Genomic DNA, 23682 nt, shown 5'->3' with positions numbered 1-23682 from the left:
TATCTGCTCCTACTTGTTTTTAGAAATGTGTACAATTTTAATATATATTTATGGTAGAAATGATCAAACCTGGTTACATTAGTAGTTAAAAATCATCATCTTTAGACAGACACGACTATTTTACAGCTAAAATTTAAAAAAATAGTCACTTTAAGGCTTTTTAACCTGAGAAGATTTGATTTTTAGTGGTTTGATCCGTGACGGTCACCGGGCCGGACATCTTCTGGGACCTGGAGATGGACCAGATGTCCCCCATCTCTGAGGAGACCACAGACAGAAGTCGGGATTGTTACAAGCGTTTTAAAAATAACTGTATAAAGGTTACATCTTAAACATGTTTCGAGAAGCTCAAATTTACCCGTTTTGAATTCGAAGTAAACGCCACCGCCGTCCGTTGTCATTTCACTGGCCGAGCAGAAAGAGAGTTCTCGCTCTCGCCACCTGAGTTTAAAATAAAAATGATCTGCGAGGGCTCTGAGATTCCACACGAGTGAGGCGACCGCATCAGAACGTTTGATTCACCGGTGGAAGGAGAAGATGACGAAGATCAACACAGAGGAGATCAGATCCGTCAGAATCCACATCAGGTTGTACTCGTCCGGACTCTGAGAGGAAACAGAATAACATCCCAACATGGTGACAAAACGATCTGAAGAGATCATTCCTCTTTGCACATTCTATAAAACTTTACATCGAGCTACTACAGCTGAAATTAGTTGTTCAAAACTTTATTTTCAAACTTTAGAAATCCTACAACAGACCCGGCGCCATTCAGTTATCGGCCCCCCAAGACAGATTTCAACTCCATGTAAATTAGTTTAAGCGATGTAGTGACTTAAGACAACCAGCAGAGGGTGCTGTAGACGATTAAAATGAGGGATTCCTGACTCAAGAGTTTGTTCAAGGATGCATTTTCACTACAGAGAGGCAGAAAATCTGATTGAGTTCAAAAATTTTTAAGATGCATGGAGTTTTCTTTATTTGCACGTCAGGTTTGTTCAACAGAAGTAAATGTTAAAAATGTTCTGTATTTTTTTTTTAAACATTTCCACCTCTCTTCAGGAGAAGTTCATGGTGTTAATGTGTTTTAAACAATGATTATAATGCAGTGCTACTTTCTAAGATTTATGCAAATATTGTTTATGAAAACCTGAGCACAATTTCTCAGCATTTCCTTGTGACTACATGTCACTGTTTAAATTATTTGTTTTGTCTAAATAAAGAACATATGGTTATTTCAGTTGCAAGATTACATAAACATTATGTATTTTTATAAAATATAAAGTTAAATTCTTCTGGAGCCGGGTCTGGGTTACAAGGCCTAAACAAAACAACTGTGTCAAAATGTGATTAATTCAGCTTTTATGACACTCTTTCCTACGTGGACCTTCACAATAAAAGCATCTGAATCGGAGCGGCACGGCGGTGTTTGTGATCGGACTCACCATGAGGAACAGAGGGGAGCTCATGGTCCTGAGCAGCTGGGGGGCGTTGGTGGTGACCGAGTGGACGCCACAGCACCAGGCCAGAGAGTAGAGCCACGCCTGGCTGACCACGTACAGGTTGGTGGAGATGTTCGCTGCAGCGTACTCGCTGCACACAAGGGAGGGGGAAAAAGTCACGTTAGCTCAAAAAAAAAAAAACAAGTTGTCAAACTTTACATTCCACACAAACACCTGGTGAGCTCGGCGGACATGGAGCTGTAGCGCAGATTGACTTTACTGATGTTGTTCCTCTGCAGCTCCTCCAGGGGGAGACGACTGCCTGAAGTCTGCTGCAGCTCCGGATCGGTTTCCTGAACCAGAGAGCGCAGCTCTGAAGGCAGCCACAGCACCTACACACACACACACAGGTTTGTCTCAGTAACATCCTCACTTCATCATCAAGTACCAACAATACAACTATGGGCTCTAAATCTGGTTAAAAAAAACAAGTCAGATTAATTTATCTACGTTGATATTTATTGTGTCCCGGATTTATTTGTGACATGAATCAACCTGGTCCGGACTAAAATATTTAGCTTCAATGTGTTCAAAAAGAACAAAAGTTAGATATTTTTTACAGATTGTTTTGGAGGAAAAAAAAAAAAAAAAAAAAAAAAAAAAAAGAAAAAAAAACCTTGCACATCATTTTTTAATTACAAGATAAAACGACTAACATTTGCATCATCCTTATGAAATAATTACTGCAGCAAAATATTTTTTGTTTAACATAAACTCCAGATAAAATGTCTAATTTTTTTTTCTGGTTTTGTTCATTCCCACAAACATAAAAGGCAGGCGATCATGTAACTTGTGTATTTACGTAAGATTCAAGATGGCCACCGCAGCTAGTGAACCTTAGCAAACACAAAAATGGAGTCATTTTAACAGATCTGGAGCTAAAAGCTGGGTGTGGTAGTAGCAGAGAGTCATCCCCAGGACGGCTGACCTCCGTCTCACCTGCGAGGACTCGATGGTCGACTCGTGGACGACCTCCAGTGTGCGTTGGATCCAGCTGTGGCGGTACGGGTGACCTCTGGGCGGCTGGTAGAGGTCAAAGATCACCAGTTTGTGCGTCCACGCCGCGAGCTGGAGGAAGGCCCGCAGGCTGCAGACCGACTGGTTTCCCGCCCGCCGTCGCTCCTCCTCCTCCAGCAAAGCAGCTGATCCGAACGGATCGTGCTGACGGGGATAAATCAGATCGATCCGGAATGATTCCTGTGACATAACTCTGGTCAGGAAGTTTCGGCTCGGCTGTTGTTGCTTCAGCTCTGCCTCCTAAAATCTTTGCCTCAAAAACAAATTTTTCAGCAAAAACATCTCCCCTCATTTCCCTGTTTGACACAAATTGTGTAGAAATACTCAAAATTGTTTAAATAAATTGAAGTTTAAGGAAAAAATTTAAAATATTGTTTTGATTCACATCTGAAGTCCTAAAGTAAAACTGTTTCAGCTGTTAAAACATTTCATTATCTTTGGTCTAAATTTCACACAGTTCTTTGAAAATAAATCCAGATGCAAAACACACGAAACTTTAAAGTTCATGAACAGATCCTCTGAAGATTTAAGCATTTTAGCCCTTAAAGCTAAAATATGGTGAATGCTAGCGCCTATTGTTGGTTTTATTCTGGGTTTTTCATCCTTTTACCTGAAAGCTGTCATTTTTTGTCTCCACATTTATTAAAAAAATCTGCAACTCATAATGTCCCAAACTCCCAAAACGAAGAAAACTCTGGAATGAGAAGATTGTTTCTGTGTTTAGAGGTGTAACATTTCCTATAGAGGATAAAAACCGCCGTCATTAAAGCTACGCTCACTTAAAACATGAGTTAAAGTCGTGGCAACAAAGCATCTTGATTTCGAAACGTTCAGCATCCTAGTAAATAATTAAATCCCTGCATCTGATCTGCATTTTACCCAACAGTGACCGGTTTCTTAAATCCGTCCTGTTTGTTTGGAGCTTTCCGACTCACTGAGAGGAACCAGGACCCGGCGTTCAGGCTCTGCAGTTCGCTCCAGGTGAACATGGCAGCCGGGCTCGTGGTCCTGTTGGGGAAAACCTCGTGGACGTTGGTGGTGCGTCGCAGGGTGCGGTCGTGCATCAGGAAGGGCACGCCGTCGAAACTGCAACCACATAACGGCAACGTGAACCTTCAGAGGAGGATGAAGGACGCTGCAGATTTTTTACCACCAGAGGAGCTTGAAGATGGAGACGTCTGATTGGTTTTCAGATTTTAACCTTCAGAAGAAATGAGTTACCACAGCACAAACTGACCTGATGGTGACATCCGTCTCCAGACCGTCACTTCCTGCTTCCACCGCCTTCTCAAACGACATCAGCGTGTTTTCTGGAGCGAGCTGCGGAGCGGAGATCAACAGAACCAGAACGTTCTCATGCAGCAGGAAGTCCAAACATGCAGAAAAAAATGTTGCTTCGGTGTAAATATTTGGAGTGCTGTGCTCTCAGAGGAGCTCTGATTCGAAACTGTTCTGATGGGAAGAGCTGCGGTTTAAAACATGAAGAAAACATTGTACCTGGAACAGGAAACGTTAGACGAGTTGAATCATTGTGGAAACAGTGTCCTGTTTGTCATTTATTTTCAAAAGGAAATACAGAAATAGGACTAAAGTTCTCTGGTTTGAGCTTCCTGGGTGTGAGAATGTTCTTTTTATTAGACAACAAACTAACAGTTATTTAACCGGGAAAGTCCCACTGAGATCACAGATCTCTTTTTTAAAGGAAGCCGAACATGAATGTTTTTAAACTGTGGGAGGAAACTCTCGCAAACACGAGCAGAAAATATAAACTCCACACAGAAAGACCCCAACTCCAAGCCAAGGCTTGAACCCAGGACCTTTTTTGCTGTGAGGCAACAGTGCTAACCACTAAACCACTGTGCCAAACTAAAAACTTATGAGGCGTTTCTGCTTTGTGGAGCCACTTTTAACAAACTCGTTTCTTCTCCTAAAACAGTGGTGACCAGTCCTGGTCCTGGAGGGCCACCAGCCTGCATGTTTTAGATGTTTCTCTGCTCTCAGAAGCCTGTTAATCTCTCAGTCATTCAGATCAGCTGTCAAAGCAGAGAAACACCTAAAACATGCAGGATAGTGGCCCTCCAGGACCAGGATTGGACACCACTGAACTAAGATAAAAAGCAGGCAAAGCGAAACTTGTATTTTCCAGAGTGTGACGGAGCAGACGGCGTCTCAGCTCACCATCGGGGCTCCTCTGTGACCGATGAGGGCCGGTGCTGGGCCCAGGGTCCGCTTCTCTCTGATACAAGGAGAATATAAACCGAGGGGCACCAAGTAGAGGGCAAACAGGAAGGCCAGGTACAGGGCCAGGATCAGACCCTTCCTCACTGAAACAAACAGCCAGGACAAAAACATGAGGAAGGACTGATCCCAGAGCAGCTCCACTCCAACATAAATCCTTCACGTCTTTCAAAACCAACAAGATCGGACAATCAACGGTTAAAATAAGGACCAGAAAGGCAGAAATAACTCATCTGGCTTCATTTAAAAAGGTAATAAAATGTTCTCACACATGCTAATTTAGTTTATTAACTGACATTTTAGAACCTTCATAAGAAATAAAAGCATAACTCGTCGTAAACCCTGCATGAACAGCAAAGTCAGATTTGTTTTCGTCTTCAAATGTAAACAAAAACAAAAGTGGCTTTTCTCTGCCAAGAAAAAAGTTACAGCTAGTTCTCCTCGTTTATATAATGCACACAAAAATGTTTCAACCCAAGCACAGCTTTTATATGCGGGAAAAACTGTGCGGCTCACCTCTGCAGGTCATACGACAGACGTGCAGAGCTACCGGCCACGCCAGTGATGTCATCACAAAGACTCCTCCCACGTGAAGGTACGGCGCCGATACCTGGCCGGGTTAGGAAAAAACCATCTGATTAGAGATGAAAACACAACAATGGAGGGCAGCTGGACTCACCTGGAGGGAAAGCAGCAGCGTGGTCCATTCTTCACCCCACAGGTCCGACAGGACGGCGGTGGCGGCGACCGAGAACGTCAGGGTCACCAGGATCCCGACCTGACAGCAAAAATACATTTCAGAGGGAGGCTTTTAATGAAGCAGCAGCGAGGGGTTTGTGCTCCTTGTGTCTGATAACGATCAGTTAATAGAATTAAGTTTCTGAACAAAAACGACAAAAAAAGAAAAGTTTTATGGATATAAAAAGGATCATCTGCTTTTTAACGAGTTATAAAATAAATGTAAATCATCTCTTTTTTATCCGCTTCTCCTTTCAGGGTGAAGACGGGGGACACCCTAGACAGGTCTACTGTCCATCACAGGGACAACCATTCATGCTCTCACTCTAAAGGAACAACTTAAGAGTTACCAATGAACCTAACATGTATGACTGTGGAGGGAAACCGGAGCACGTCCAGGTGTGCACAAAGGGAGGACATGTAAAGGTTCCAGGGCGGGAAGCGAACCTGCGACCTTCTTACTGGGGAGGCGACAGCTCGAACCACCGCGCCTCTGCAACGTTTCAGTGAGGCTGCTGCAGATTAGCTGCTGTGTTCGGGATCATCGTCCTGTTGCATCATGACCCGGTTTGGTCGGACAGGCGGCCTCACGTTTGACTCCAGGATCCTTTGGTCCACAGAGGAGTTCACGGTGGACCGTCAGCCCCCGCCCCACCGCTGGCAGCTTCAGGGAGGCGTTTCTTGTGCATTATTATATGTCTGACCTCTGGGTGAATCTGCTGAGACGTCCCCTCCTGGGAAGATCCGCAGCCGTCTTGAATGTGAATAATTTCTCTTTGTAGAAAGACTGACAGTTTGTCCGGTTGTGACTCTGAGGCATTTCTCTAATGTTTAAACCTGCTAAGAACTAGATTAAATAGTTGGATTAAAGGAGGGAGTCGTTTTACATAGAATATATTTACGCAGAATTTCCTAAAACTTAAAAAAAAGGGAGGAAGTTACCTTGTGACTCCAGTGTAAATGAAGCTTCTGGGCCTCCGACAGTAAACACACAGCCAGAAGCTGCACAGAAAAACAAACCGGGACCTGATAAGACCTGTGCAAAGTCTAAAATTAAACCAGAACAAAGTTTCACACCAAATTAGATGAAGAGACTGAAACAGACTGATGCATTTTACGTATTTTAGAGAATTCAGGAGGATTCTTACACGGTGTTATTGTTGTTTGGAGTCTGATGAAAACGTTTTTGTAAAATCCAATAAATTTCACAGAAGTGACAAGCCTCAGCACTGTGGTGTGGGTGTGAATAAACGAACAGGAGGACGTGTTTGTGCCTCACCGTGAGCACGGAGATGTAGCTGAAGAAGATCGCAGCGACGACCAGCAGCACCACAGACCAGGGAAACCAGAAACCCAAGTTTTCAAAGTTAAACCTTCACACCCACAGAGAGGGCAGAGTGTTAGAGATCCACAGAAAGGCTCAAACTTAAAGACTTTTTCCTCTTAAACAGAATGAGCCCGTCAGATTAGAAGAGCCCAAACAGATGTTCGATGTTTTTATGGTCGTAAATCATTTGTGTTGCAAGAAGGAAGCAGTTTGTGAGCTGAAACCTCAGATGGATAATCCTGAACAAGTCGGAGTCGATCTGCAGCTCTGCCAGAATTTTACAGCCAGAAACACAAATAAAATAAACTATTCCTTAAAAACAGATTCATTTATCTGACGTTTCTTCTGCTCAGCCGGGAATCACTCAGCTGCAACATGAACGGAAATATTTTATGTGTTGTAATACTTTTACAGCTGCAGGGTTTAGGAGATCAAATTTTGCTCAACTTTGAATAAAATGTCAAATCTAACTAGACGTGTACCCCAACACCTGCAGGTAGGCGCTAAAATGAGCAAAACCGTAGCTAAAATCTAAAACGAGGATCTAGAAGACAAACAGAGCAGTTCTGCATATATTTCTAGGATTAATGTGCATTTTTGCAAATAAAGCTGAATAATTCAAAGATGTCTAAAAGTTAAATATTAAAAGTCAGATTCCTGATCAAGCTGAACGTTTAGATCTATGAATGGTTAAAATTTGCACAAAAAATTACAAACTAAATTGTGAACCAGTGTTCATTAAATTGTGCTGATTTATTTCAAGTACACGAGCGTGGACATAATCTAAAATCTGAACAAACATGCACCGAGAGAGGCCGGTAATAAACAGACACCTGAACAAAGCGTCAACCCCGGGAACCATCGGTGAGCTCGTGTGTGTGTGTGTGTGTGAAGCTGAACAAACCCACCAGTCGAAGTCGTTGTAGTCGTTCTCCGCTCGTCCCCAGAAGTAAAGAAACACCAACGTCAGGCAGAAAGCTGCGACGATCAGAGCGAAGGAGGCGCCCTCCACCTGTCGGCGTCAAAAACCAAAACGTCAAACAGTTTCTGCTCACGAAGGAAGATTTCTGTTTTATACCTTCATGATAAACGAGGACCTCAAACAGAAAAAGACTTTTGCTCATTTGTGACAAAAACTCTGCCTTTAAGGTCATTTCTGTCTTTTAACTGAAACTCAATTTAACTAACGAGGCTCCTGAAACCAACATAAATTAAAACAGCTCAAACCGAAGTTGATCAGAAAGCTGAAATCCTAATAACTAATAAAAAAATAACCACCTGTGCCTTTTCTCCACATTTATTAAATTCACCTGCGTTAATCTCTTCTCCATAAAGGATTAAATGGTAGCCTATTTAGTTCCGATAACTCATGCTGCATTAAAACTGTTTTCATTTCTAATTTAAATTTAATTTTGTTGCAAATACAAACTAAAATAAGACTGCATTTATATACGTTTTGATACATTTTCTTATTTAACTTTAGTTTAATTTGGAAAAGTCAGCACTGATGAGTTCAGGTGCACGTTAGCAGCGGCGCCTCCCGCCCCCTGGAGGTCAGCGGGTCACCCAGATGTTCGCAGCTGTCCGACCTTGCTGCAGCAGCAGCTGCCCGGCCGAACGTCGCTCCTCTCGCTGCGTCGCCACCGGCAGCTGTACAGGGCCGTCAGGCACGACACAAACCGCTGATGCTCCTGGCGCCGCAGCACTTTGGTGCGAAGGCCAATCAGCAGCCGGGAGACCGTGGACGTCATCGCTCAGACGCACCGCCACGCGACCGCCATCCTGCTCGCACCTGAAACACAGAAACGCCACCACAGGCACAGAACACTAAACAATGAAGGCAGCTGTGTGTGAAATCTGCTTCTCTGTTTTTGTCTTCTGAGGTGGACTTTCTGAAAGTGAAATAAAGAGAATAAAATATCTGAGGAAGTTGTGGCCAAGAGTAATAAAACAGGAAGCATATATTTGCTTGATGGCCCATGATTCGAACACAGCCAATCAATCGACCCAAGTTTTGCTCTGTTACCCATGGATGGAGCCATATTTATTTTAATATATTATATTTTGGGCATGACACATTTAAAGCCACAAGTCTGTAATGATCCTTCCGTAACATAATGACCAACTATGAAATATTCTTTGGAATCCGTAACAATTTTATTTTTCATCCACACTTCTTATGCTTTTAGCTACCGTTCTGCTTATCATGAGATTTTGTGCGAGATTTCACATGATCCAATAGCGCTTGGACTTTGTGTTGTGAATGACTCCCAGCTAACTTTTAGCTCAGTGTCTGCAAAATTCACCTACATATAGACATTTTGAGTTTGCTAACGTACATTAACCGTAGCAGCCATCTTCAATAAGGTTGGACTCCAAATATTTTATCAGCTGCAGAGGTGCATCCATTAATAACTTTCTGAAAGTTTCATTAAAATTCGTCTGGTGGTTTCTGTGATATTTTGCCAACAGACAGAAAACCCCCACACGTGTCCCAGTGATAAATGGGATAAACAGAGTTCTGTTGAGTTGATTAATCCTGCTTTTACATAATCAGCTAACTTTTTAGATAATTATAATTTCGTTTAGTGACGCTTTCTTGCGCCCGGAGCTTAAATATTAAACAAAACGACCGGAAGCGCAATAAACTCTGTATTTAATGGAAAAAATACGAGCTCTATTGAGCGGCTTTTTATTATGATTTGTTTTAAGTTTAGGTTTTTAATTTTATTCCGGTTTATTTGCAGATGTCGAGCCGGTTCTCCTACCTCCAGGCTCCCAGTGAATGGCTCAAAACAAAGCCGCAGTTCGGAGCTTTTTTCCTCGGTTACCTCCCGGAGCAGCTCGGCTGACGAAGATCCACGAAGTTACCCGAACACCGACGAAGTTACCCGAACACAAACCGGAAACCAAACATTCCGAGGACGGTTGAGTTCGGCCCGGTTACAACCTTAAACTTCCTGGGACACGCAGATAAAGACAAAGAAGCGTTTTAGTTCGCTTTTAAACGACCGATGTGCGTCAATTTAAGATTACAAACAAGACTTATTAGGAGGAAGCGGGGAACGCAGCTTTATTTTGAAAGTCAACCGGAAGTGCTCTGCTCCTCGTTGCCATGGTGACACAAACACACCGGCAGCCGAGTCCAGGAGGATATCAGCTAACGATAAAGCAGCAATAACAGATTAGATGTCCTTTTTAAAAAGACATTTTAATTAAACATTCACTGCAGGAGGTTTGCAGGACTTGAACTTTTAGACTTGTTGGATAAAATTAAAATCTGGCACAACTCCACGAATAAAACCTTTTCTCCCTTCTTTCCAGCTGCAGCAAAGTCTGCTTCAACTTCACATCCAAGAATTATAACCTTAAAAGAAATTAAATGGAAAATCCCAGAAGCACCGAGAGCGCAAACCTCCGCCAAGACCATAGGGTAAATATATAAATGAATAAATAAAAGTCATTTATAGTGTGATCACCTGTGACCTTTGACCGAAACTCAAATCACCTGTTTGTTGTGACAACCCCAACTTTAACAGAAAAGTTCATCTAAATCCGTTCACTGGTTTTTAAGTAATCCTGCCAACAGACTGAAACGAATGAAAACGTAACCTCCTCGGCGGAGGTATAAATGGAAAACTGTCTGCTGCGTCAAACAAGGTTCTAACAAGGTCACCTGTGACCTTGACCTTTGACCCCGTGACCTTGAAATCAACAGGCGTCATCCTTGACCCGTCAGACATTTTCCTTCAGGTTTCAGTAACCATGTGATCCCAAAAAAACCCAACTTTCCTTCTTTTTGTACACCTTTTAGACTACCGAATAAATACCCTAAAAACAAAAATAAATACTTGGACCTCATTGTTCGCAGAGTACAAGATTTAATATCTATGGACTGACATCGATTTACGTGATTATTGCTGTACGTCGTTCCTGCAGCTGTTAGAAAAGTGGACAGATTTCAATAAAACTATCAGACAGTAATTAATGGCGGCACATCCGACCTTTGGAGTCAAAAGGAGTAAAGATGGCCGACACAGCACAGCTCTACACACTGTGCCTTTCAAAGACACTCGACCAGGTTCAGTGTCACGGTCCTTTTGGGTTTTAACTTCTCCTCCCACAGGAAACTTGTTTGTTTACATAAAAATCCATTTCGTACTTCTGATCTGATGGAGATCCCACAATCCATGATTCTGCTTTTGTTTTTCGTAGATTTTAAATCCAAATCAGTCGTTCTGCCCAAAATATGAGCAAACTGATGAGTTCATGGCAAGTGGAATTATTTGTGTTACGCGTCAAAAACATCCCCACCTTTAGTAAAACCCAATTTATTTTTTATTTTAGGACAATTTATTTCCTTTAGGTTACATCAACATGCATCCCGTTGATTTTATCTAATGTAAAAAATGTTCAAACTGCATTATTTGCAATTTCTGACCCTACACTGAGCCTCTCAGTTACTCTCCAGCTATAAGTTCTGCCTCAAAAACAAGGTCAAGTGTCAAATATTGGGCTGTGTTGATCCGATTTCCGGTTAAACCTTAAGAATAAAAGCAGCTTACTGATGGGATATTCAAATTCAAAAAATATGACTTAGACACTTAAAAACACATGATAAAGCTGAAAATTTTAAACGTTTTAGAAGATTCTTTAATGAAATTGAGTTACAGCCGGAATACCAAAATTGCTTTTAGTTAAAAAAATATATAAATGAAATTATTAAAATTGGGTTTTCCCTTCATCTGACGAGACCAAAATAAATTAAAATAAACAGAGCATTTTTTGAAGTCTTAGGTGGTAGATTTTGTTAATTTAGGAATTTTTTTTAAAAAAAACAACAGCACAGCTCATGAGTTAAACATAAGCCTCTTGTTAGAATAATTTTGTGTTGTGAAACTATTATAAAAACATTTCCAACAGCACACACAGTCTGCTTTGGAAGATATAACAGCTTTTTGTTAAAATAAAAAACAACTAGCTGAAGAAAACTGCTTTGAGAATTTAAACAGCATTTTTCGATTTTAACTTTTTTTTTTTGGTCGCCTAATTAGTCGTTGATGCTTTTATTTTGAAGGCTCGGCAGCTCTGCCTCCTGTTTCGAAGCGGGCGCTTTGACGCAGCCGCGGCAGCGTGGATCAACTGGACTTCAACACCGACAGCCGCGGAGGGAATGTGCATGAAGCGGTTTTAATCAGCAGGAACGGTTTGTACCGTCAGAGGAGGTAGAAACGGGGACATGATTGACCTGTGGGCTTCCCTGGCGGTGCTGGCAGCCGCGGTGCTGCTCTGCGAGGCGACGCGCCGGGCGGCAGCGCGCCTCTTCCGCGGAGCTTATCGGATTTACCCGCTAGAAACCGTGTCCACCTTCCAGCTCTGCTGCTGCACGCACGAACTCAAACTTCTGACTCAGACGGCCCGGCTGGACCCCTCGACGAGCCTGGCTCTCACTTACGCCATCACGGTTATCCACTTGTTAACTTTTCGGGAAGCGACGTGTAACCCCAACGCGGCTCTGGAGAGCGTCTGCCGCGGCAGCAGGAGCGGCACCGCGGCGGCAGTCCTCATAGCGTTCCAGTTCGGAGCCGCGGTCGCCGCGCGGTTCTTCGCAGCCTCCGTGTGGTCGCTGGGTTTGTCCGACATGCACCTCCGGCACCAGAGGTTCGGGTTCCGTTGTTTCGACCCTCTCGGTGGGACAGTTCTGGAGGCTGCGGCTGCCGAGCTGGCCTGCGCTTTCACGGTCCAGGCTGCGGTCATGCACGCGCACAAACTCGAGGACAAACTCAGAGCTCCCTTCTTGGCTGCGGTCATCACCGCGGCGGTTTACGCAGGTGTGTTAATTGGCGGCTAATTAGAACCCAAACTTTGAACCGGAAGTCATTTAAAGTAACTTCAGAAATCTGAATTTCACAATTAAAGGAGCATGAAAGCTGAAAGGATAGGGTCTAGAAATAGCAAAAACGTGCTAATAATGGCAAAACTGTAGCTAAAATTAACATAACGTTAACTAAATTAGCAGCTGAATGGTAGCTAAAGTAGCCAAAAGTGGCAAAACAGAAGCTAAAGGTAAAATCTGCAAAACAGAATAGCACCAGTTGAAATTGGACCAACAAATGCTAATATTAGCGAAATTGTAGCTTAAACGGCAAAACTGATGCTAGATCTAGAATCTGCAAAATAGTAGCTAAAAACTAAAAGAAACAGAACAGTAGCTAAAAGAAATTGTAGCAGAATGGTTCATAAAAAAGTAGCATAAGAAGACAAAAACAGACAGTTAGCTGAAGCACATCTCAAAGGGAACTGATGAGATTTTAATTTATTTCCTTGAGCAACTTTTTTTTTAATTAAGGTAAATGTTTTGAAAGTGGTCTCATAATCCTGAGGCTGCAGGTTTGAGCCCAGGTTGCGTCAGGTGTAAAACAGTCTCCGAATCTCTCGCTGTGGCGATCCCCGCAGAAGGGAGCAGCAGAAAGGAAAACGGCATCAACGTTTTAAGACGTATAAAAGTTTCAAAAGCCCAAAAGTCGGAGCACACTACTCCCGATCAAGCTGAACGTTTTGATGCATGAATGGTTAAAATTAGCACAAAGTAAGATGAAATAATTTGCAAAAAAAAGAAACTGTAAACAGGAAAACAACTGAGGATGCTGACTCAGCAGTCACACTAAAAAACATAATATGGCTTCAATAATTGGCCTTTAATTTAAAGAAAATGTAATCATCTGCACATCGTATCAAAGCCTGACATATAATATTTCTGTCGATTTTTGTCCGACAGCCTCTATGTGCCCACATCCAGTGTCTCGTTTTGCTTTTTTCTTTCTTTCAACTCAAGTAATAGTCACTAACAAGTTCTTGAATCCAAGCCAAACATCACACAAGCTTGTCGTTCTCTTCAAAAGGCGAGTGCATATCGCCCGCCGCCTTTTAGCCTGAGATCATCTTACGTTGAGAAAGGATGTGGACGTTTTGGAAATTAACATTATGCTCAGTCTCACAGGATATTGTGGCATATCACTTTTAGGTCAATATTTGTGAAACTGATTGAGTTGTAGCCATTTTTGTAAAATCCTATCTACATTAAGAAACTATAAAGAAAGTTTAGGTCGTAAAACTGAGTTTTTGAGTTTACTTACAGCAGAAGGGACACTGTCCCTAATGACCCCAACGCTGTTGCTTATTTCCGTTCTTTCTGTGCAGGGGGAGGGACATCAGGAGCTGTTTTTAACCCCGCCCTGGCCTTTTCCGTCCAGTTCCCCTGCAGCGGCCACACATACCTGGAGTATGTCTTCATTTACTGGCTGGGACCTGTTTTAGGTGAGGCACGATGAACCCGGAGGCAGAGCAGATTTAACTTTGAAAGTGAAGAATGTGGGGTTATCATCTCATCTAGTAGTAATAACAGGTTTGCCAGAATAAAGCAGCCAGTGCAGAACGAATGTCTGCAAACAGCTCGGGTTGTTCAGCCTCTGCCCGTTAAAACAACTTCCTGTGTGTCTGCAGGGATGGCGAGCTGCATCCTGCTGTTCGAGAAGATCGTTCCTTTCCTCTCCGGGAAAAGCTCCGCTGCGCAGAAACGGAAGACACAGTAGTTTTAAAAGGGTCGCGTTTGTTTACGAGCTTTTTTTTTTTCCCCTCCCATCTGTGTTGTTGAAGGATTCCAGTACACACACAGGGTTTGTACTTGTGTTTTTGATGCACACGATGACTGAAAGTTCAGGTAGGACGTCACGGGCCGAGTCCAGAATCCTTGGACTCGTGTGACTTTTACTGCAGAATATGCAGTATTTAAGAAACTCTGTATGCACTATTCTACCTTGCCACTAAGTATTACAAGTAAACTAAAAAAAACAATACCATTCCAATTAGCACAAACAGCCTAAGCAACTGTAAAAGTTTTTAGTTTTTTTTTTAAATTCTAGAAATCGTCCTAAAACTCCTCACTTGTTATTTCATGACTTGCAGTCGGGTCTCGACCCAACTTTAGGAACCACTGCTTCGTGTGAGGAACCACAAAGCTGCTGCGTCTGAACATGAATGTAGAGGGGTTTTTTTAAACCGTGTTTTTAAAAGCACATCGTGTGAATGTGCCGGGTTTAACCACACAGGCTCATTTTCATCTGCGGCCCTTGGCAGCACAGGTAATGCTAACGAGGTGAGAGTTTGTGCCGCCATCTTGGTAGGTGCTACGTGGGCATCCTTAGCAGACCATAAATATCTGAGTAAAAAATAAAACTAAACTCATCCAAGAAGCCTAGTGTTTTGCCATTAATTTTATAATTAGCAAATCCTGCACATCAAAGAATGTGGTATTATTATTTTTTTTATGGAAATACTAATATATAAATAGTATAATCCAGACTGCAAACCAAGGTAGACATATATCAACTAACTGAAAATATATGAATGATATTTATTAGTATACAAACCTGTTTTACCTATTTTATAGGTAAAATTTATATGCTAAACAGGGAATTAGTGTAGACAACAGCTCAGTTATCCATGTATAAATATTGAAGTACATGTTATATAAGGCCTAAGTATTTCCAGAATTATGAGAAGAAAATAATATTTTTTTAAGTTAAAGTTTTCTAAGTGCTGTTAACTACAGAGACTGGTAGCAGAGCTCTGGTTAGACTAGCAGGCAGGTTAAATATTTAATTCCTCAAAGAGTAATTAGGTTCTGGTCTGGATAGAATTACTACAGCACTTGGTAAATTTATTATAAGGTAGCTCTCTGGGTCTTTTCTCATTCTTGACCGGGTGTGATGGGAGGATCGTTACAGAATAATCTTAACTCCTGTTTTCGGGATATGCTTAATATCTGTTTATTTAAGTGACTAAAGGATTTATTTTGCATTTTTGCTCTGATAACACAGCATACAGCACGTTCAAGGCGTTAACAATGTCTGGCTTCGATATGTGAACGGCACATAGTGATACAAGTAGCACTTAGCAACATGGCGCCCGAGACTCTCGCCTCGCCATCAGTGTAGTCCAGTGTATTTTCTTGATTTCAGTGGGTTGAAGGTCCAAAAGTTACAGAATAAATTACAAAACTATGAAGTACCAAAATCACCTAATTACATAAAGTTACTTGGGTTAAAGTAATAACATAAAAGGCACAAATATAACAGTCAGTACTCCTAATTATGATGTCAAAGCAGGTTAACTCTCACTGATTTATAGATTCTGGGAACAGTTCAGTTCAGTTTGTATGAATATTTATATTTATTTGTATGAGTTTTTGCCAGTATAAAAACTATGTTTCGGTAAAAAGACTATATGCTGGATCAAATTATTAATTAAATTATTGAAGAGAAGGAAAAATTAATCCAAAAACTGAAGTATCAGCAGTTATAAGATACATTTAAAAGTTTTTTTTTGAAATATATATATTCTAACCATGGTAGATGAAATTTGAAATGTTCATATTATTTTATTCTAAATAAAATTTATGGAAAAAAAAAGTATTTCTTTACATATTTTCTCTTTTAAAGTTAAAAACTCATAGTGAACGTTCACATGGCAACAGCTGATCAGCGTTGCCAAATAAACGATAACTACTGTGTTCATGTGATAGTTTTAGGGTCTATATGATAGACAACAAATAGTTTTTCAAACAATAGTTTTGTCATTTCCGGGCACCAAAAACCAACCTTGTCCGATCCAACCAGCCAATCAGAAAGCGCCCCGTCACTCGGCACACACCATACTTTGGGTCAAATTAAGATAATTCTGAAGCGACAGAACGATGTTTCGTCATTTCCTATCTGGCAACCCTGCAGCTGATTGACAGGCAAAAATTTACAGCTAGAAAATAATCTAACTGCTGTGCTTTACAACATTACAAATCTCTCCACAGTCCACAAGCAGCAATAAAACATATTTGTTTTAACAACGACAACCATTTGATGCCTTAAAAACATACTTTGGGGTTTTGTTTAGAAGCTAGCAGGTTAGGAAATCCAGCTAACCAGTTGAAGGTTTTTCAGCCTCTTCAGTCGTTTATTCTCTTATCGACCTGGGTATTGCACTTTGATTCATTTATTTACTCTTCTGAACGTGACACACTGATCAGTCTTACACAAGAGAGCAAAAATTGTTAAACTTGAGCTTAAAAACTAGTCAAATTATCACCAAGTCATAAAAATAATATGCTTCCTGTTTTACATTCCTCAAAGCATCACCTGATGGTTTTATTTGTTTGTTTGCTTTTACACACGTTTCTCCTACCAATTTTGACCAAATATGTAACAGTTTGTTTATTTTTCATATGAAGAGACGAATAAAAGCACAACATTTTGTGTTAAATGTAATTGTTGCCTCTCACAACATGAGAGATAAATGCTGGAAGACCACCAAATGTAAACTATCTAAATGTGTGTATTTTTAATAACTCGCTCAACGACACAAAGTGTTATCAAACTATCTCTAATTAAAACATAACCGCACCATCGCCACGAGATAAAAGTCATATTTAGCGTAATAAATACATAAAAACTGACATTTTAAAATTATTTAACAGCGCTTTAATTGTTTTAAAGTCAAACATAAATCAATATTCCATCAACGCTTATTTTACTTTATTATTTTAACACAAATAAAATGAAAGAACACAGGTTTGGTGGTTTTTGTTTATTAACTGTGAAGTTTTCAGTGGTTTTAATTGGGGTTTTACTTGTTTTACATAGTTTTTGGGTATTAGTTTTCATTTTTATGGATGGACAAAACTACTTTAATTTGTTTAACTGTTACAACTTTCTGCAGAATTACAGCTCTGCATTAATGTGGCAGATATTTTACTAAGTGCTTAATAATTATAAAGTAATGGTGCGGTGGTGTCAGGTGGGATGGTAGTTATTGAAGTGGACCACTATACGTTATTTTTATTTAGTTTTTTGTCACATATAATGTCAATAAGATTCTAAATGTGAAATGTGTGTTATTTCTGAAAACAAGAATGTGATTAAGTGTAGATTTTCTGACTCAAACTCTGCCAAATGTTCAGTATTTTTTTTAAACAGTGTCATAATTCAAATGCATTTGTAAGAAGTTATTAACATTAAATTTTAATTAAAATTGTGACAGAAAAAAGCTTCAAATTATGGTTGGCTTTGACTAAAGCCATTTCCATCATCCACCATCTGTCCTTCCTGGTTCCTTTTCTTGACACCAAACCTGGTCATCACCGGAGACTAAAAATGTTTTCACATCATGTAAAAAAATAAACATGTAAATAAAATAAAAAACTATGTTCATGAACAGGAACCCTTTACCATCTGTTAATAATCGTGCTGAAACCACAGCTCCTTCCTTCCCTTGAATGGTTTTACTGGCTGATGTCTCTCCTTCCAATATGGCGGACCTGCTGACGTATCTGCCAACAGGCTCAGCCAGTCAATATGGCGTGTATCTGTTGTTACGTCTTTGTTCAACACCTTCAATGTCTTGGCCACAGACCTAATAATATCTGTTCTAGTGTCTATGATGTCCGCAGACAGAGCCTCTGTCGACTTTTCTGTCCTTCAGACGAGCTGCACTCGCTGCAGTTCTTCTCTTAAACGGTTGGTGTCGCTGCTGAGCAAATATTACCACCGAAACAACAGCAGAAGAAGAGTGAAACCGGAAATACAACATTCATTTGCAACCGAAGCTACAAAGTTGAAACTGTTCTGCCTTAATTGTAAGCGATGTGTCCAATTTCTGTCACATTTGCATCAGTTTCCCCATCCTGAGTCGTGCTCAGCTGTAACGGCTCAGTAACCGTTAAAGGAAACTTTAGATAATCGAAAGCTAACAGAGATTTGGAGACAGCGGGCTGAACAACGACTGGAAGCGGCAGCAGCAGTGGAAGAAATGTCTGGGTTTCTGGAAGAAACAGGCCCAGGTTATGAAGAGGAACGGTGTCGTTTAAAAGACAAAATGCAACAAAACGAAATCCCGAATGCGGATTTGAACCCCAGAGTTTGTCTGCACAGATTAGGTTTGTATATTTAGATTCCTCCTATTAAGTGTGATGATGTTAGCTGCAGGTTTTTGTAGCTAAGTGACTTAGCATCTCCAGAGGAACGTGTGGATCATGTGCTGTCGTAGCTTCACCACTTTTCACCTCCACCATTTAATGAAGACCATTTTGTCGATGTGTACAAACCTTGTAACCTTCTGCTGAGTGTAAACATATATATCTATATTAATATGTATAGATTGGTTTTACAAACAGCATTAGAAATTACTCATATTGAATCACCAGATGTATAAAGAAGGCCATCAATGTATTTCGTTTGACCATCACATGTAGTGAAAGTGTTAATTGATTTATTCTTTTTCAGCAAAATCCTCTTTGGTGAGATTTGGTGGCCAAAAGTGTAAAGATCATCTTAAATCTCCAACCTGAAATAAACTGATCATTGTGGTTGCCTTTTCAATACAACTGACAGTTGTTTAATATCATGTGACATTTCTTTCTGATATGGGGCTGTTTTTGTGCAGTTTTAAACATAGATTTTTGTGTGTGAACAGATAAAATTATTGTTATTTGATGACTAAACTTGTTTAAACATGTGCATGGCATGTTGCCCCTTTGCTTAGGATTTTTTTGACATTTTTAAACATAGCAGATCAAAAAACTCATGTCTGTTTTACATCACATGGAAGTTAGACATGATTACGCAGCAAGTTTTCTGCATTCATGGCAATATGTTTTAGGCAGTCTGTTTATCGTGAGATAATATTGTTACTTGTGTTCATACTGTTTTTCTGAAGGTATATATTTCTTTGTATAGTATTTTTGTAAATATTGCCACCAAAACACCACAAATCTCTCCAATAATTTACTTACTGACATATCTTTGAATAAGGGACCACAGCAGTCATGTGTTTTAAAGCTTTTGACGCTTCTGACGTCTTCGATCACGTCACTCGGCCAAATGAATCAAACTCAGACACAGTGCTTCTGAAACACTGTGTTGTTGTTTTTTGATACATGCACCGGAGATTGAGCTTCAAACGGCCCATCACTGCACACATGCATGTTTGACCCTGTGTGAATTAGAGAAAGTCCAGAATAAATTCAGTCTTGAGCTTCAAATTGTTATTCTTAAAAATCTTTACAGTCGTATGTTGTGTAATCATTCCACGTTTGCAAGATGAGGCGAAAAAAATAAAAAGCCTCAAAGGCCTCCTGTTATGTCCATATTTTTCCATTTTCTCTAAGCTCGTAAACAGCTACAACAAGTTTAGAGGATTCGTTGCAAAACATTTAATTTGTTCCTTCAAAGAATCGACTGAAAGCTTTATATATATTTTACCATCGTCTGAGAGTCAATCATGAGGTCTTCTGTCTTATTTGGATTCAGTCTCAGCAGTTTTTCTGACATCCAGCATTAGATGTAGTTTTGAGTCGATCAGTGAACTCAGGAATAACACAAGTGATGCATGTGTGAATATGAAGTTATAACTGTCCTTCATGTTCGTGTGTTTCAGTGTTCCCTGCAGATGTTCAGCAGACGGTGCTGATTAAAGAAGAAGCTCCTGAAGAATGGAGGCCTGGTGTGGACGTGCAGGACCCAGAGACCCTCATCATAAAGGAGGAAGAGGAGGAGCTGCGGACCAGTCTGGATGTAGAGCAGCTCAATGTGAAGGTGGAGGCTGATGACACCAAGTTCTCCTTCACTACAGTTCCTTTAGGGAGTGAGTATGATGAGGAGAATATTTTTCTCTCAGCTTCATCAGCACCAGGTGAAAGATGGAGATCTTTCAACCAGCAGATCAGCTGACCAGATGAAAGCAGCAGCTGGTGGAGAGGATTGTGGAGGAGCAGAGACTGAAGTCAGTGAGGATGATGATGAGGATGTGAATGATCCTGATTCTCAGTTAAAGGACTTTTCAGGCTGAACAGCTGCAGGATTTATTTTTAAAGACTTTGTGTGGTTTAAAAATTGTTTAACCTATATGCAGAAGTTTACAAATATAGTATTATATGTGTTAATGTTGGAGGTGTAGTGGAACTTGTATTTGTACCGGACCATCACAGTTCATAGATCTGGGATGGGTGCAGGGATAAGGATGAGATGTAGTTTTGAGTTGATCAGTGAACTCAGGAATAACACAAGTGATGCACGTGTGAATACAAAGTTATAACTGTCCTTCGTGTTCGTGTGTTTCAGTGTTCCCTGCAGATGTTCAGCAGACGGTGCTGATTAAAGAAGAAGCTCCTGAAGAATGGAGGCCTGGTGTGGACCAGCAGGACATAGAGACCCTCATCATAAAGGACGAAGAGGAGGAGCTGTGGACCAGCCTGGATGTAGAGCAGCTCAATGTGAAGGTGGAGGCTGATGACAACTTCACTGAAGTTCCTTTGAAGAGTGAGGATGATGAGGAGAAACCTGTGTTCTCACAGCTTCATCAGCACCAGGTGGAAGATGGAGATCCTCCAACCAGCAGCTCAGCTGACCAGATAAAAGCAGCAGTTGATGAAGAGGACTGTGAAGTAGCAGAAACTACCTGGAACATAGACAAAAATACTTATGAAGATGATTTCAGCTCTTCAGAGACTGAAGTCAGTGAGGATGATGAAGATGACGAGGATGTGAATGATCCTGACCCTCAGCTGAAAGACCTATCAGACTCTGGATCAGAACCTGAAGACAGTGACAAAGACTTGAAGGAGAGCAGGGCTCCTGAGTCAGGTGTAAACACTGTCAATAAATCTTGCAGCTTCTCTGAGTGTGGGAGACAATTTCTCCACAAGAAAAGTGGAATCTCAAGCAAGAAAATCCAGTCAAAACAGAAATCATTTAGTTGTGGTGTCTGTGGAAAAACATTTAACAGAAAATATCTAACTGCACACATGAGAATCCACACAGGAGAGAAACCATTTGCTTGTAATGTTTGTGGACATAAATTTGGAGAGAAGTCATATTTAAACAAACACATGAAAATCCACACAGGACAGAAACCTTTTGCATGTGATGTTTGTGGACAAAAATTTGGACACAGATTTCATTTAAATAGACACATGGGAGTCCACACAGGACAGAAACCATTTGCATGTGATATTTGTGGACAAAAATTTGGACAACGATTTCATTTAAATAGACACATGGTAATTCACACAGGACAGAAACCATTTGCTTGTGATATTTGTGGACAAAGGTTTCGACAAAAGTCAAATTTAAACACACACATGAGAATCCACACAGGACAGAAACCATTTGTTTGTGATGTTTGCGGACAAAGTTTTGGACATAGGTCAAATTTAAACACTCACATGAGAATGCACACAAGTCAGAAACCATTTGCTTGTGTCATTTGTGGACACAAGTTTGGACAAAAGTTGCAATTGGACACCCACATGAGAATCCACACAGGACAGAAACCATTTGCTTGTGATGTTTGCGGACGAGCATTTAGAGACAAGTCAACTGTAAGCAAACACATGAGAATCCACACAAGAGGGATCAACAGTTTATCTGTGAATATTAAGTCTGCTTCTCAGGACACCTAAGATTTAATACAGGCAGCTGTGGCTCGGTGGTTAGAGCAGTAATCCTGTAACAAGACAGCTGGAGGTTCGATGCTACCAGTATGCTACATGTTGAAGTGTCCCTGGGCAAGGCACTGAACCCCTCACTGCTTCTGATGTGTGCTCCATCTGTGCATGAATGTGATCTAAAGCACTGATTAGACTCTATAGGTCGATGGATTCAGGTTAGTTTTGTTGAGGTGTAGTAGAGTGCTGTGCGAGTGGATGAGGGCACAGATTATGTTGTAAAAAGCTTTGAGTTGCCTGGTTGGTTAGAAAGGCTCTATGTAAATACAGTCCATATAGCATTTACAGAAATCAAACTGAAAAACTCTAGGGTTTATATAATAGTATGTGTGGTGTGGAATGTTGTTGTCCATACTTGCAGTAGTTTTTATTTACAGTAAATAACTTGTATATGTTAGAGGTGTAATGGTAGATATATTTGTACCAGAACATAACAGTTCATGGGTCTGGGATAGGTACAGGGTGCAGATGAAGAATGTGTTGGTCAAAGGCGCTCACCTCTGTCCTCTAGAAGCAGGTTCACTGTTTATTTTTGTTTATCTTAATTCAGCTGTGTAGAAAAGCTTTGTGATCCTGGTTTTCACAGTTTGTAAGAAGAGGTGAGGGGTGGCTGTATAGCAGGCCCAGTAGGTTTTAAATTGCAAACTTTGAAGCCTTCTGTGTCAAACTTCTTGTGCCTTTATTTATTTATTTACCCTGATTTTAAGGATCATTTTTTCACGCTAGCACTGAGGTAGCTGACACACTAGGTGTTGGTATTTACCATTTACATTTGTCTGTATATATCCAACTACACAGGGATCGCACTCTTAAGCCTCCCTGGTAAGGTCTATTCGGGGGTTCTGGAGAGGAGGGTCCGTCGGATAGTCGAAGCTTGGATTCAGGAAGAGCAGTGTGGTTTTCGTCCTGGTCGTGGAACACTGGACTAGCTCTGTACCCTCAGCAGGGTCCTTGAAGGTGCATGGGAGTTCACCCAACCAGTCTACATGTTTTGTGGACTTGGAGAAGGCGTTCGACTGTGTCCCTTGGGGAAACTTGTGGGGGTACTCCGGGAGTATGGGGTACCGGGCCCTTTGATACGGGCTGTTAGGTCCCTGTAGGACCGGTGTCAGAGCTTGGTCCGCATTGCCGGCAATAAGTCGGACTCGTTTCCGGTGAGAGTTGGACTCCGCCAAGGTTGCCCTTTGTCACCGATTCTGTTCATAACGTTTATGGACAGAATTTCTAGGCGCAGCCAAGGTGTTGAGGGGATCTGTTTTGGTGGCCTTAGGATCGCATCTCTGCTTTTTGCAGATGATGTGGTCCTA

At 41.1% G+C, this 23682-nt stretch overlaps 2 protein-coding genes and 1 long non-coding RNA gene across 15 annotated transcripts in view; 2 read left to right on the top strand and 1 right to left on the bottom strand.

Moving 5' to 3' along the window:
- Positions 1-13: 13 nt before the first annotated feature.
- On the bottom strand, positions 14-14092 carry LOC108248143 (glycerophosphodiester phosphodiesterase domain-containing protein 5). Of its 7 annotated transcripts, none has more exons than XM_037978955.1 (16): positions 13959-14092; positions 8412-8614; positions 7731-7834; positions 6775-6868; positions 6438-6497; positions 5437-5535; positions 5274-5367; positions 4698-4843; positions 3757-3839; positions 3455-3605; positions 2442-2699; positions 1677-1834; positions 1446-1593; positions 523-605; positions 359-441; positions 14-258 (listed from the first exon to the last, which is right to left on the bottom strand). In XM_037978955.1, exons 2-16 carry the CDS (start codon positions 8571-8573, stop codon positions 161-163), a joined length of 1821 nt encoding a protein of 606 aa, XP_037834883.1. In that variant the 5' UTR covers positions 8574-8614; positions 13959-14092; the 3' UTR covers positions 14-160. The 7 variants fall into 7 exon arrangements, with proteins under 7 accessions (XP_037834883.1, XP_024866478.1, XP_024866481.1 ...); XM_025010710.2 differs by lacking the exon at positions 13959-14092 and adding an exon at positions 12278-12400; XM_025010713.2 differs by lacking the exon at positions 13959-14092 and adding an exon at positions 12278-12400 and having other exon boundaries at positions 2442-2663.
- Positions 11700-14336, top strand: LOC119617587. The gene is made up of 3 exons (XR_005233920.1): positions 11700-12028; positions 14023-14139; positions 14326-14336. It is a non-coding gene; the product is annotated as an uncharacterized LOC119617587 (long non-coding RNA).
- An 80-nt stretch (positions 14337-14416) lies between these two features.
- Positions 14417-23682, top strand: part of LOC108248145 (zinc finger protein OZF-like) — a 25934-nt gene continuing 16668 nt past the window's right edge. For 2 of the 7 annotated variants that reach the window (XR_005233919.1, XM_037978958.1), the window contains exons 1-3: positions 14417-18808; positions 20308-20514; positions 20991-21245. Coding sequence is in view for 6 of the 7 variants with exons in the window: in XM_037978958.1 (XP_037834886.1) it covers positions 18682-18808; positions 20308-20514; positions 20991-21245 (589 nt within the window). In the remaining variant the exon portion in view is untranslated. The remainder of the gene's footprint in view (positions 18809-20307; positions 20515-20990; positions 21246-23682) is intronic. The other 5 variants (XM_037978957.1, XM_037978956.1, XM_037978959.1 and 2 more) reach the window with 4 other exon arrangements.

The sequence above is a fragment of the Kryptolebias marmoratus genome, linkage group LG13 (assembly GCF_001649575.2).
Source record: "Kryptolebias marmoratus isolate JLee-2015 linkage group LG13, ASM164957v2, whole genome shotgun sequence".
NCBI lineage: Eukaryota > Metazoa > Chordata > Actinopteri > Cyprinodontiformes > Rivulidae > Kryptolebias > Kryptolebias marmoratus.
This window is presented reverse-complemented; position numbering and strand designations above follow the sequence as displayed.

Excerpts from the sequence above, each read along its gene's own strand:
- LOC108248143 (XM_025010708.1), bottom strand. The coding sequence starts at position 12,633 with ATGACCGCAGCCAAGAAGGGAGCTCTGAGTTTGTCCTCGAGTTTGTGC. Across the intron at positions 6,498-7,730 it reads GACTACAACGACTTCGACTG|CTTCTGGCTGTGTGTTTACT; the intron begins GTGGGTTTGTTC and ends TTTTCTGTGCAG. Across the intron at positions 4,844-5,273 it reads CTGTCGTATGACCTGCAGAG|TGAGGAAGGGTCTGATCCTG; the intron begins GTGAGCCGCACA and ends TGTTTGTTTCAG.